At 40.5% G+C, this 15352-nt stretch overlaps 1 protein-coding gene across 5 annotated transcripts in view; it reads left to right on the top strand.

Moving 5' to 3' along the window:
- The window catches only part of rap1gap2a (RAP1 GTPase activating protein 2a), an 87252-nt gene that overhangs the window by 12709 nt on the left and 59191 nt on the right, over positions 1–15352 (top strand). For 2 of the 5 annotated variants that reach the window (XM_056373590.1, XM_056373589.1), the window contains exon 2: positions 5599–5634. In XM_056373590.1, coding sequence (XP_056229565.1) covers positions 5599–5634 — 36 coding nt within the window. Of the gene's footprint in view, positions 1–2045; positions 2352–5598; positions 5635–9195; positions 9328–15352 lie in introns of those variants that run through there. The other 3 variants (XM_056373593.1, XM_056373594.1, XM_056373595.1) reach the window with 3 other exon arrangements.

Here is a 15352-nt window from a genome sequence, read left to right as displayed (position 1 = left end):
GATAATCATTCTCATCAGGCTTCCGAAGTGCTTGTTTAGTTTCTTGAATTCATTGAGTATCTTTTGATGTGATTGTAAATCAAATCAAGGTTCTATTCAAAGAAGAAAGAGCACGAGAATTCAGTTTTAATATGAAAATGAAACCTGTAACCTCCTCCGGACATTATTTAATTTTTTTGTTTCTTTTTGTCCGTGTTATCAAGCTTATTGTTGTCTAGTTTACACAGGCTATAAAAATAACACATGGCAATAATACAATCCAATATAAAAGCCTTAAAAATAGGTATGTATACAAGTACACACCACCTTTGTCCAACCATACAAGGTGGGCAACTGCCCCAGGGCCCCCACCAAGTTCACTGCATGTCAGTTGTTTTTGTTAATTTGTTAAAATGCTAATATTTTTGTGAATTTGCACCACTAACATAAATCCTCAATAAGCACAGGTTTTGCATCCTTGTCTTGTAGTTGGATGAAGTTTCAAATCCTTGTGTCAGTATCTCTATTATTAAATTTTTTATTGTGGTCACATGTGTATAGTAAACTGAAATTCAAATATAATTTTGCTATATAAGAAATTAGTATATTCTGCCCTGGTGTTTGTTTAGACTTGTGTACTTATTTGGTCTGAATTCTAATTGTGTGGTATACTCACTGACTCAAACTGCCTATATAGCTGCAGTATAAATATAGTTTGTATATGTCCATATAAAGTCAGGAGAGTTCAGATTTCAGTTCCACTTGGTATTCAGTTGAGTTACCAGAAACCTGCGGTCTAGTATTTTTCCAGCAGTATTTATTTAACATTGTTTGTTGTAATGGCCATGCAAAATAATACTGTTATCGTTTTATATATTATTACCTGAGCTAGCAAAGTCGGTTCTCACAGCACTGGTTGTTCTCTGGGCATAAAATGAAGCTGCAGTGTGTCATCTGCTGTTTGCGCTGTAATTGAGTGTTTGAGGCAACAGGGTGCGAGCACAATGCACAGAGTATATTGACCCACTGAGTAAATTTTTGCAACAACTTGATATGGCTATCATTGGATTGAATGATATACATATAAATGAAATAAAGTCCCAATCAACCAATAGAATGTAAAACAATCAGATATTCTGAAGTACTGAAGCATAAAATATTCCACAAACAAACAAAGGTTTCTTGAAACCTCTTGAGTTCTTTAACAACATGATCTGTATGAACGTCAACTCCTGTCAAACTCTGCAGTTTGAAAACTCTGCAGTTTGACAGGCGTCAGGAAGGACACTCCCTTTGTTCACAGCGTGAGAGGTTTCTATGTATACGCTGCAGTCTCAGTCTGACTCCACAGCTGTTCAGCTCTTCTCTTACCTGCTCTTTTAAATGTAGAATATTGTACTCTGTATCACAAAATCAATCCGGTTTTACTCTGCTTTTGGGCAGCTGGCTGATTTTCCATTCAACACATACTCCTGCAATGTATTTTAATAGATATTGTAACTCAGCGCAAACTTGACCTTCAAAACGAAAGACATTTGAAACATTTGGCTTGAAACATGATCTCAGTGCTATTTTTAATGTACCAGGCTGTAGGTCTCATGTGCAGGGGGTGTATTTTAATTGTTATATGCTTTATACTCTCTGCCCATTAAGGGTGTTTTTGCATGTCACTGTGTGAGTGTGAACTGTGAATGGCTGCTGGGATCAGAAATCAACAGACTCACCAGGGGAGGGGGGCACCCAGCACAGGAAGTGAACACATTTCCTGACGGTGGGCATGCAGGCAGACCACAGGGGTCAAGGCTGGTTGCAATGATAAAGAGGATTCAAGAGTTGAAATGGCGGGTGCATCTGCAGAACAGCTCTTTGTGTGTGTCAATGTGCGCGTGGGAAACAAACACAGATGTCAGATGTGAGATTGTGGTCCCTCCCCGCCTTGCTCCTCCCCCCTGCAGACGTGTGTGTACCTCAGTCTACCTGTTTGAGTCAGTGTAGCAGATTGCCTGTGTGTTTAGCAGCCTGTGAATGCCAAAAAGCAAGCAGTGTTTCAGGAAAGTAGTTGACTGGTCAAGTGGCAAAGTGGAGAACGACAGCTCTGGAGAGGCAGGTTGGGAAGAAGAAGTGAACATAAAAAAAAAAGAGGTCACATCAGAGATGACATCAGAGAGAGAGAAAGTGGGAGGGAGTTAGGGAGATTGGGCCAGAGAGAGACAGACAAAGTGCAACAGTACATAGTGAAGAGAGAAAGAGACTGACAGCAGAGCATACATTTCCCAGAGGAGAGAGCCTGAGAGCGAGAGAGACTGCTGAGAAGTTCAGTCTGACAAAATGCTGAGGAGGAGGAGAAGCGTGTCCTTTGGTGGATTTGGATGGTAGGTTTTCTTTTCATTGGTTGCTATAAATGTCAGAGTGTCAGACAGATTGCATTATCCATGCACATGCTCATCATTGTGCACATTATGATTATGGCTGTGCAGTGAGTTTGAATGATGTAGGCTATATTGTGCTGCTGAAATGTGTGTTTGCAGGTTGTGTGTGTGTGTGTGTGTGTGGTGTGTGTGTGTGTGTGTGTGTGTGTGTGTGTGTGTGTGTGTGTGTGTGCGTGTGTGTGGTGCAGAAATGTAAACTTTATCTTAAAAAGGAAGGATGGGTGGAGTGCTCAGGCTGCTTCTCTATGTCACACCTATAACACTCTGTTTTGCACCCTGAAATGTGTGTTTGCAGGTGTTATTATTTGTGTGTGTGTGTGTGTGTGTGTGTGTGTGTGTGAGAATGTACAGTTACACTCTGTGCTGTCTCCATTCAGGGAGGGATTACAATCAACAGTCTGCTTTGTCTCTGCCTTCTGCCTGTTGTTGTTGCTATTGTCCCTGTTATGGGACTGTGGACACAGCTCTTACTGGTTGTGTTCTCCTGCTCTATTGGTCGAGAAAAGTTCCCATGATGCAGCTCTGAAGAAGCTGCCAGGGAGCCCATTTAGCACTGAATGCACTGGCACACTCGGATGCAGTGTTTTTGTGCTGGCTCCCCGGCTGGTAGTCGTTCTGACACTGAAGCACTGCTTCAGAGCACTTAACCTTCCCAGCTGGGCTGAGGCAGCGAGTCCTGCCAGACAGGCTGAAATGACCTGAAAAAGACAGAGTTGAGGAGCAGCACATTACATGTAACAGAATTAATTAGTGACAAACAAATTAAACAGAGCTGCACAAAGATTTCTTATTAATTTAAAAGTCCAATTTCATTTTACACATGAAGTTAGTTTTCTCGTCATGAGAAGTACTACTCGACCTGTAAACAGTTGTATAATGTCTTCTGTGGCTCTGGAAGAGATTATCAATGTTCAAAAAAATAATCTTGAGTTGCATTAGATCAACTGTTCAACTGATCAAGTGTTTTTGGAGCTTTATCCCTACTAGGGACTAAAAGTCAGGATATCCCAGTCTCCACTGCTTCAGTTTTGACCAAGCTGTATCTTGTAAAAGTCTCCCTACTTTATGGAAGTGCAATACTAAATTGCTGAAGTGCTCCAGATCAGCAAAAGCTCAGCTCAGGAACATGTCTGAATATTGTGTGATTGGAAAATGCGCAAGTGGAGTAAGACTGTTTCCAAAACAAATACCATTTTTTCAAGATTCAGCAAGAGATGTGGAATGATCTTATTGGCAGAAGTTTTTCTTCTTTAAAAATGTCTTGAAGGCTGAATATTAGATGAAAAGACTTCTTAAGCAGGATGCAGCATTTCTGCAGGCAAACTGATCCAAATTTAAAGTGAAAACTGTGCTTACTCAGAGAGAGATGAAGATTACTCTCAAGATTTTATAGGCTTTAACAGACTACATTTTATATGCAGCCAAGACAGATCAGACATGTGTCTACTCAATACTGAATTCATTGATCAGGAGAGCTGGGTTTGAGGATGAATCCGAACATTTTGGTATCATTTTGACCTTTCCTTTATTGTCATTTATACCACCACACACATGCAAAATGTGGCTTCACTATGCAGAAGTTTATACTTTAAATTTATACTAAGCTTTCAGTGCGAGGTGCAATAAACATCGCAGCCTGTGGGGGGCGAAGTATAGCTTCAGGCAGAGCAGCAGGTACCCACTGGGAACCATGGGGTTTGATTATTTTACTGCAGTTCTATTGATTTTAGAATGCATCATGAGCTTTAGCTCAGTGTGAACCTATATTCCAGAAATTTTACTGGTTAATAAGATGACCTGTAACATTACAGATCCTCAGTTCTCTCTGCTCTGTGTTATTTTCCACTGCTGTGACACTGCACTATTGTTGATATCATTCAAAAACCCTAGTGAAACATTCAAATTATATTCAAAACTTCTAGGTTGGGTGTTGGTGTGTTAAAAATAGCATTCACTCTGTACTTGTGCATTGTGTTCATGTATGTATGTATCTGTTATGAATGTGTGTATTTGCATGAAACAGATCAGGCAGCGTTCTGCAGAGTTCAGCCTCCAAATGAATGATTTTAAAGAATAAATGTCATAACAGCTTCCTTAGTGACGCATTTGAGAATGCTGTAAAACAAACACTGAACACACACACACACACACACACACACACACGCACATACACACATACACACATACATGTGCACACACACCCTTGCAAATGAGGTGAAAAACCTTTAACATATTCGGATGTACGGTTTCTCACAAAAGCCTAATGTGCCACCAATATTATTAGTAAACAGCAACTGGACTGAAAAGTTGTGAATATTACTTGCTCTGATCTTCCATGTTTTCAGTATGAACAGTACTCAGTGAAGCATGAATAAAGCCTGTATAAACACTGAGACCTCTCATAACCAGTTTGAGTAGTTGGCAGAGAAGTAACCTTATTGAATGAAGTCATAAATCGTTCTCTGCTCTCTGACACTGACTTCACACTGATACTGATCCGTACTATACACTAACTGTGCTTCAGGCTGTATCTACTCTGTATGAATTAAAGATAATTAATGGAAATTGGTGCATTTATTTTTGGCCTTCCTGCCCCGGTTAGCTTCATTTCACCAAGCACAAAATAAAAAAGTATTTTACACACCTTAGAAATGTTGACATTTCTGTTTATTATTCATGCAAGTTTGTGGTTTATGCTCTGAAACGCACTGAACATGCTGTAACATACTTCTGTGCTGATGACCTTCAAACCCTCAGTCTGAACATAAAAAAATGTTCTTAAAAAAATAATTTCAGGGTACACTGAGACATTACACTGTAAATTTCAGTAACAACTGGAAGGAGATGTGTCCTTAAACTTCTTACTGGTTGTGTGTAAGTAAATAACTGAATAACAGGAGAAGCATTCACACGTTTAATGATCATTGTTTAAAATGCCACAGCACCCAGGGGATCCATTAATTATACCATGCAGAGATGAAGTCATGCATCTCATGCCCCACCACCTTGATTTGCATTTCTTCCAGTGTTCACTTCCTTATTACTGTAAAACTTGGGGCTAAGAATTTAATTGCTGCTTCTGAGCAATTTGTATCAGAGAAGTGATCAATAATATCTCTCTCTCTCTCTTTCTCCCTCCCTCTCTCTCTCTCTCTGTCTGTGTCTTTGTCCCTCTCTTGTTCCTCTCCAGGATTGACAAGTCCACTTTGGCTTCCCTGAAAGCTCGGTAAGTTCTTATTTCAATCCTGGTTTTGGGGCATCTTGCTGCTTCTACATATGCCAAATTTATTTCAATATCAGGTTAAAGTTAATGTTCTGATCTGTTAGTCACGCAAGGCCATAATTTATGTAAACGTGCTTGTGGAGAAAATTCCTGGGAGGCACTGATGCGTAATGGTTCACAAATGAGGACTGAGACTGCCTCACAGTAACCTAAATGCTATACTTGCAACCTGACCCCTATTTCCACTTATTTTCCATCATGTTGATTGATTCTGACTGAAACCTCAACAATCGATTTGGTGTAGAGTTGCAGACCTTTTACTTTTTACTTTAAGATCTGCAGACAAACTTCAGGATTCAAAAACTATACCCACAATCCTCTGCATTTCTGGAGAGAGAGAGAGAGAGAAATAAAGAGTAGATAAAGAAATTATAAATTTCAGTTTACAGGTAAAAACATATGTACATTGAATATTAATCAAAGCTAAAACAGGAAATGACAGTGATAAGAAAGTATTTTTATCTCCATATTTTGTGGCTTGCGGTAAAAGATGAAATTACAGCCTTATCACAATCAAATAAACTAAGTATAATTTTTTGAGTTTGACCACATTTCTAAGTCTTTACTTATAGACTTATACTATTATAATCTGCTACTTTCAAGGTTGGAATACATGTATGTAAATAAACAGCATCCATATAAGTTTTTCTGTCTGGCTGAAGAACCCTCAGATTTTTATTGTGACCCCTCCCCTGCCTGGATAGATTTTCTGGATTGTCACTTCACAGTTTCCTACACTGACATGTTGTTGAACATGAAGAGATGATGTTGAACATACGATTTGGAGTTTCCTTTAAGTTTCAAGGCTGTAAAAAGAGAAGTAACAATAGCAACGTCAACACATGGGGACTTTGAGTTGTGACTGGGTCAGTTGAGGTGGAACAATCATTAATGATTGTTTGAGATATACATAACAGCTATTTAGTCAAATTAATTCTGGATGGGAGTGGAGAGCCGAATGTGAATATCATTTGCTCAGCTGTGTACCTGCTTCACGTGATGTTCTTTGAGGATATTATGTGTGAGGAGCTTGTCTTTGTTGAAACAAACCACCGGCAAACCCCTCTAATGGACGTTGCCGTAGTGATGAGAAGTGAAGGGCTTCTGCGTGTGTGTTTGTCTGTCTGGCAGTTTATATTAACACTATCTGTATCTACAACCCAAACCCCAGTCTGTGCAAGCTGATACACACATGCACACCTCCAAAGCAGCAGTAAACAGTGCGCCAGAAGACACAGTATGTGTCTCAGTCACTGAGCCAGTCACAGTCACATTAACTCTGTAACCCTTTTGAACTCCGCTTTTTTTCTGTCTTCATCTCTCACCTGCCTGTCCACTCTCACTGCCATGATGGTGCCACCTGTTGAACACTGCACTCCTGTTAACTTTGTTTAGAGATTGCAGTGTGATTACCTTTTGTTGGATGTTTGACAGTTGTCAAAATACTGTGCGTGTACCATCTGAGACACAACTGTAAATACATGAATAAGGCAGGGTTCTGCCCTCGAATCAAGAAAAATGAAACATGGTGATTTGCATTTAGACAGATCTATTGCTATATAGCAAACGTTAGTATTAACAGCTGTTTACTTTCAAGTCGAGAAGAAACGTTGCGAGTTCATCACCAAACTTAATTCCTTGACTTATTAAGAGCTCTCTCCAGTGGTGACAGGCAACAGCAATCTTAACTCTTGTCTTTATCACGTTTTTTCTTCTACTGAAGTTTGCACCCTAACCAGCTAGCCCCGGCTCCTCTTGTCACTTTCTGATAGTGAGTCATTGTAGCCTCCAATCTTCCGTGAAGACGGAGCGCTGCTCGGAAGGACGTATTGTACCCTCTTGTATTATAAAAATGATGATGGCTGAAGTTCTTGTCAGGCAACAATCACCACTACCTGTTCCACTCAAGAAACCATCTCAGCGGCAGAGAAAACTTACAAATAGCCCCTTTAAGGGCTCGAATTACAGACCGACGTGATAAGAAAGAAGCTTTTGCAGTAATATTAAATACACTTGGCTGCTTTTCTACGCCAGAGATCCAGGGTTTTATTCTGAGCTGATTAAGTGCCAAGATGGTGGTAGCTCGTCATTTGTATTTACACTTGAGAACAAGTGATTGTCTTGGATTTCTACAGAATAAGAAGACAAACAATATAGGTTGAAATCTATGACAGTGCTTACTATGAAACTTGGTCACTGAAGTTTCTGTTGGTCAAAGTCTTTGGTCAAAGTCAAACCATTTGATAGTCTAGAACATGAATATATGTGTGAGACAGAGGATTAAAATGCTGGACTGGACTCAGACGGCTGCAATGATAAAATGCTAAACAAGGCAGCTTCGTAGTCAGCTGCGTTTTAGACAAAAAGCCTTAGCTCTAAAGAAAATTCTCAGAGACTTGTCTGTTATCTGCGGTGTTCTCACGCATGTCTCCCTCGGTCCCTGGCCAGGTGTCATTAGACCGTCTACTCTGGAGTGGCTCTGAATATGAATGAGTGAGTCGTGACTCCTGCTTGAGCTGCTCCTCTGCCTGGATTCTGAATGGCATTGACACGTGTGCGTACGTGCATGCGTGTGTTGGATCCAGGTGTTAGATGTAAGAAAACGGCGCAGAGACAAGTTAAGAAAGAGAGGATCAGAGATGTCAGTCTGCAGGGTACAAAAGATATTTGCAGCATAGTGGGACTCTTGATGTGCTTACAGGGTGACATAAAATTTGCAAAATGAAAATGACCATTCTTTAGTTGTGATCTGTTGAGAGCTTCAACACACATGGAAATATTAAAGAATGCAAATTATACCCTTCTGAAATTAACAGGTGAGAAAACAATAGTAAAGTCTGTAGAAATTACAAGAGGGGAGGAAAGAAAGGCTGGACAAAAGAGTCAGAGAGTAAACAAAAAGACAGATATATCTGATGCTGTTTGATGCTACACAGTTTGTCATATTCCATAACCTTACTTAGTTGACTTATTTTGACTTATTTGGTCTGCTAAACTCCAAAAATTAAACTGTATAAGGAAATAAATCCAACAAGGACGGGGGCAACAAAAAAGAAAAAGGAAAGAAAGCAAAGTGGAAAGCCAAGGGAACAGAAACATCAGATAGATAGCTCACTTCAAAGTTTGTGGCTGCAGGGGAGCAGATGTGAGGATTTGATTTTGTTCTCTTTTCCCATTTCTGTCCTGCCTGCCGTCAGTTCACAGTGATCTTTTTATTCCTCCCTTGCTCCAACTTTCCCTCCCCCCTCTCTCTCTTGTATCGTTAATCCCCAGTGCTCCTCTTCCTCTCTTCTGCTCATGGTTACTACAAAGAGATCACTCCACCTTCACCACACACACAACACCTCATTAATAACTGAATAATCACACCTGTGTGTCGCTGTAGTCTAAGTGTGTGTGTGTGTGTGTGTGTGTGTGTGTGTGTGTGTGTGTGTGTGTGTGTGTGTGTGTGTGTGTGTGTGCGTATGAGCAAACATGCATCTGTTTTGTCCTGAAGTGGTGGAGAGGGTGAATGAATATTATAAGTGGACAAACACGAACAATAGAGGAGAGACGGGATGAAACACACAGTGAGAGGGGGAGAGGTTGCACCTGATCAGCTTCTTAATACTGTGCGACGATGCCCCGCAAACTGTGGTGAGTAACTGCTGTGCATTTTGTCCCTATTTTTACATCATATGCATAGATGCTTTAATACTATGTAGAAAAAATTGAGTGGCTAAGTATAGAAATGGTTTTGCTCCTTTAAGATTTGCTATTGACAAGGAGGGCTACCAATCCTGCTTTATTTGAGGTTATGGTTAAGTTGCTTTCATGATTATGTAAATTCTCTATGAGGTGATGATAGTGCATAGAGCTATCTTTCGTAACAGTACAGATTTCATGGTTTGTTTCTAAATGATAGACCTGCACTATAATGCAAATACATTTGAATTGTGTATCATAGCAGGAGAGGAGAAGGGATTAGTGAACTTAAGAAGTAAAGTGCAGTTAAGTGAAGTGGACCACAGGAAAGCTGAATTGAATAGAATGGAGTATCGCAGTATAGAGCACAGTGTATAGGAGCAGAGGGTAATAAAACACAGTGTTGTTGTTCCGGATATTTGATGACTCCAATCTTATAGTTCTTCAGTCAGCACTGTTCATCACAGTGGGCTGATACAGATCAGATGATTGCTTTGTTCTGTGCGAGGATACATGGGATGACTATAATGGTATCAGTCTGAGGGTTTAATCTGTTTCTATAAGGAAAGCTATCACACCTCTGTGTCTGTGTCTAGTTCCCAGTTTTTCATGTAAGAGCTGCTTGTTTCTACTGTCTGTCCACAGTAGATTTACCAGAACAAATAACTCAAGTATTTTATTTCTCAGTCTCAACCACAAATTGTTTTACCTGCTGGATTTTCAATCTGGCCAACTGTGCGCCTGCCTCTTCCTCCCATCTGTTCTTAACATGCATGTGTGTGTGTGTGTGTGTGTGTGTGTGTGTCTGTGTCTGTGTCTGTGTCTGTGCCCATGAGAGAGTCTGCAGCCCGCTGCTCTTAATTAGACGTTGATACTTGTCATACATTATGTCGGTCCTCCTTGGCCCCCCCTCCATGCCATTCTCTGCTCAGACCAAGCAGAGCTGCAGCTTACATCTTAGAGCGTTGTCCTCTCAGACACACCGCTGGCAGCTTTGTAATGTGGATCTACAGGCACCTGTGGTGTTCTCCTCTCTGCTTTTCAAGAATGAGGCTGCAGCCAGCCCTTATGTTGCTAGATTGATTTGATTTCTGATAGCAATTAATTGACTATTTTACTGATATACTTTACGATCCCTCTTTTTTAGAACTGCATCATCTTGTGTACTGCTCCATTTGACTTGATTCCAGTCTGCACATATGAGAAAAGGGTTAAATACGTTCACCTGAGTTGAATTGCTGTGTGGACTGACAGGCAGGATGAGTGACAAGAATGAGGCCAAGATTGAACTGGGGCCTGGGGAAAATAGGTTTTGAGAAAATATGAAAGAGGCCTTCTTTAAAAGGAGCAATGGAGCATGATAAGAGGAGGTGCCTTCTTCTTCTTATCGTTGTCTAGCCTAGTTTTGTGGGGCCAGGTGTAAATGTTATCTGTCTGCCAGCATCATGGAAAAGAGCAAATGGGCTGCTGCTATTTCTGGAGCCTGGCATTTACTCTCCTGGTGCCCCTTCTATATTGCAGGGAACGACGGTGAGTTGTGACCATCAAACAAACACAAGACTAAATGTTTGCTGGTATCATATTGACTTTAGGAGATGGCTTATTAAAGCTCAAGGCTTTGCTCTGTAGCACAGAGAGAAGAAGCAATGATTAGTCACAGGGAGGCTGTATGCAGCCTTAATGAGCTGTCGGCTTTATTGTGTTTTGCTTACTGGAAGCAGTTGTTGATGTAGAGTACACAGTTACAGTCTGTTACCTAACCTGATATAAACCTGTAGGCAGTGGCAGAGAGAAAGGAGGGTGGCACAAATGGAGGACAGAATTTCAGTCAGGTTTTATATAAAACACAACTGCCCTGCCTGAATGCAGGGGTTAACCAGGGCTCAGTGTAACCACCAATATACACATGTATGTACACGTACAAAGCTATATGGTGGGATTGACACAGCCGTTTGTCGCACACTTTCAGTTCACTTTTTTTTTTAGAACAATATAACCCAGAATCTTGTGTGTGAGTTTGTTTCCTTCCGTCTCTGGGTGGTTATATGGGTGTGTGTGTGTGTGTCTTTGTTTTTGAGAAAAAGGTAGAGAAACCAAGACCACGAGGTTAAAAAAGACCAGAAATATGATGTGGGAAGTGGTTGAACTCCACCCATCCTCAAGAGCTCAGGGGAGGATGTTGCACTTCCTCTCCTCTCACACTTCCAATTGCAACTAAGTTAAGATACATATATGCTTTTATTTACGATAACGATTTCTAAATACATGACATTTGATTTTAACATGTATTAATATACATTTTTTAAAATATTGAATGGAAATGATGACAACTTTATAATAACCTCACTGATTACAGCATGGTAACCATATCTGCATTGATATAAATGCTCTAAAATCATCTTTCCATTGATTAATTTGGGTTAAAATTTTGATTCAGGTAATAATGAAATTATTCCACATTGGAAGCTAACAGTTGTTACCACAAGAGGGAGCCAACTGTATGTGTTTGTCTCAAAGTGCCTGTCAGAGGGAATGGTTGGTGCCTGTGATTTGAGCAGGTGAAGGAAAGAAAAATGACCACGAGAGGGAGTTATTTCTCTATTTTCAAATGTTAAATCAGTCTCAAGCTTTGACCCACCAACACGTCCACCTGTTGAAGCTGATTCTGGGAACAGCTCCATGTGACTGTTATTCATCATGAAACCAATTTACACTTTTTATTACCTGCTGGTTAAACCAATTGAAAGGAGATGCATTTCTATTCAACTGAGATAGAAGCAAATGTCATGTATTTTTTGAATTGTGCTTGTGTTTCACAGATTAATTCTATTTACAATTAAACAAGGTGGAAAAACCAGTTGCATGCACATACCGCATCCTCCATCTAAATGTCACTTGACATACAGTACCTTAAACCCACTCGGCTTATATTCATAGGTTAACACTGCAAGACAAATGCACTGGGTTTTTTTTCAGGCATACTGTATGTAGTGGCCTATAGGGAGCCAAGGCTGTTGCCATGACAGCGAGAAGTGATGATGGTCCAATATGGTTCATTACCATGGTGAAAGGCCCTGGTTATCTTGCCTTTCAGCCAGACTTCATTGCCAGTGCATCAAAACATGAACAGTGGAAAGATAATCTGACTTGCAGTGACCGTGGTTGCCCATAGAGACCACAGTGCGTCCCACCCCGCCCCATGAATCTAGAGGGTGTGTGTGTGTGTGTGTGTGTGTGTGTGTGTGTGTGTGTGTGTGTGTGTGTGTGTGTGTGTGTGTGTGTGTCTGTGTGTGTGTGTCTGTGTATCTGTGTGTGTGTCTCCAAAGGAAGAGAGGAAAAGACACATAGAGGAAAACATAACGTGACTGGTAACATGACACCTCCACTTTGTGTGTAATAACCCAGAACTCTGCACTGTCTGTCAGTTGGGAAGTTTCATTTCACCTATGCACTTACATGCTTTTATTAAAAGGCATTAACAGGATGCCCAGAGGTTTACAGATATGGTGAGGAGAGACAGCTTCATTAACGGATGATCAGGTGGCTGTTGCTGGCTGAGGACCAGTCAGGGACAGGAGCTTCTGCTCCGAACAAGGTTAAATCTGATTTAATTGTGTCATAGTGGAGGCTGCACTGAGGTGCGGTATACAGGAGAGAGATAAGGGAAGACGTTTGGTTTTTATGAGAGGGGAAGATTAGGAGCAATAATTTTACTTGTCATCAATTACACAGAGCTGAAATAGGTCTTTAGTGAAAAACTTTACAGGTGGCGGTGGATACAATGTTCAGTAAGTGGTCCTCTTCCCCCCTCCTTCCCCCTGATCTTCCTTAAATTTTACATTTCCTTTCCTTAAAGGAAGTGCTGCCTCATTCAGAGTAACATAAGAAGGTGTCAGTGACATCTCTTTGTGTGCAGAGATGCATTTAGCTTATTTTAGCACAAAGACTGCAAGCAGGGAGCTGCTTCAAAAGACTAAGATTCTGGTACTGCATTGCTGTATCTTGTTTGCTAATGATTCTAAAACCTGGCAACAACATGGACACGACCTCTGACACACTGCAAGCAGTCACTACAAACACCTGTTGTAGGTCAGTAAATAGCTGCAATGCTAACTGTTTCTAAAACCACATTGTCTCATTTTCTCTCACACAAAAGTTATATCTGCATTTACTGATTTATTTATTTATTTATTTTACCATTTGGCTGCAAAGTAAACGAGCTGTGAACACAACAGTGACATAAAATCACCTCTGAAGCTATTATGGCAAACTCATTAGCAAAAAGTTGCCTATTTATACATCCAGTAGATATGAAGCAATATTAGCATTCATTTTAGCATTTCCTGAGGGAAATATCTTGCTCTTTGCTAAATGCTCCTCTAGTTGCACAGATTTGATAACTGCATCTGTTGACTATTTGGTGCTGAGTAAGTAGTGTACAGTGGCTGTTTTAGAGAGTGTTTTTGGTATCAACAGTTACCTGCTATGTCTGAAAATGACACAGGAGCAGAGAGAGTCCCAAAACAATAAAGTTGTGGGTCGTTAAACCAAAATGAGCTGAAAGGAGCTAAAGAGCACCGCAGGGCTGAGGGAAAATGCAACGTCAGGTGATATTATCTGTGGATTTGTCACTAAAGCCCATGTAGTCATTTGATCCATTGTTAAAATAAGTGTTGATTCTAGCAGCTTTAAATCCTCTATATCTGATCAAACATATATAAACACCACATTTAAGAGTCGTTGCTTTCAGGCTTTGATCTGTGTACACCTAAACACATTGAGCACATATTTTTATTTACAGACATGAATCTACATTACTTATATCTCTGTTTTCCAGTTTTCCAAAATGTGTCTAACTATGTATGCAACCATCCATTGCACCTGTGTCTTATATGTGGAAGCAAACATAAAACTACAGAAAAATATCTGCCTCTTTCTCCTCTCTCTCTCTCAGCCTCGAAAATATGTATTGCCACTAGTGTCACTGTGTGTGTGCTCTGCTTATTAAGCGACGGTCTTGTTACTCTAAAGTCCCCCAGACAACCAGCTGTCTCTTTGCTTTTGACAAATATTTACTTCTTGCCTTCTCCCTGACGCTGCACACACACTCAGACACACAGAGTAGACTGATAAGCGCACCATCTGGCCTGAGTGCTGGCTGTTAAGGGCTCATAAAATAGACCCTCACCTATTTAGAGGCAGAGGTCTCCCTGAGCTGCAGAGAGGACTCCCTGAGCGACAGGCTGTGGAAAAACGGGTAAAGAGCATGCACATTCGCCTTTCTGCATGCACACACGCACGGTTGCACACATGCCCACCCACATGAACATCCATATTCACGGGGGACGGAGGAGGTGAGACAGATAGGAGGTGAGAGGATCAGAGGATGTACCTGTTCTTGTTCTGTCAGTCTCTTCACCTCTACCACCCTCGATGACTTTCTTTGAGGATAAAGATATACAGAGATTGATTCTGCACACCTGCAAACTGATCCTACAGTTCCATATATATCAGTGCTGCATAATACACATCTGACGACTTTGTATAACATGTCACGCTGGGTCTGTCATTCAAAAAGTTCATTATCATCACAGCATAGCACTTAAATGTAGCACGACTGTTTCACCTACTCCTGGGTTGCCAGAACACAGAAACCCTGCACTGCTCAATATATTATTTATACTTTACATCTTAAAAATATTTGTCAATCAAAAATAAGAAACCTCCTCCTTAACAAAGACAGGGAACCAAAATAAAAAAATCAACTTTTTCATGCACAATGTTCTTCTCATCTTAGTATTCAGAGTTTGAGGACGCTCCCAGCAACAGAAAACTTGCTGAGAGGGAATGACTAATTATGAGTAAGTCAAAATGGGAAAAATCTATTTTAAATAGACATTTGGAGGGCAGCTTGCCTTTTTTATTGGCTACTCTATCATCATCACTGTTGATTAAAAAATGTTCATATATCCTTAAT

The sequence above is a fragment of the Seriola aureovittata genome, chromosome 4 (assembly GCF_021018895.1).
Source record: "Seriola aureovittata isolate HTS-2021-v1 ecotype China chromosome 4, ASM2101889v1, whole genome shotgun sequence".
NCBI lineage: Eukaryota > Metazoa > Chordata > Actinopteri > Carangiformes > Carangidae > Seriola > Seriola aureovittata.
This window is presented reverse-complemented; position numbering and strand designations above follow the sequence as displayed.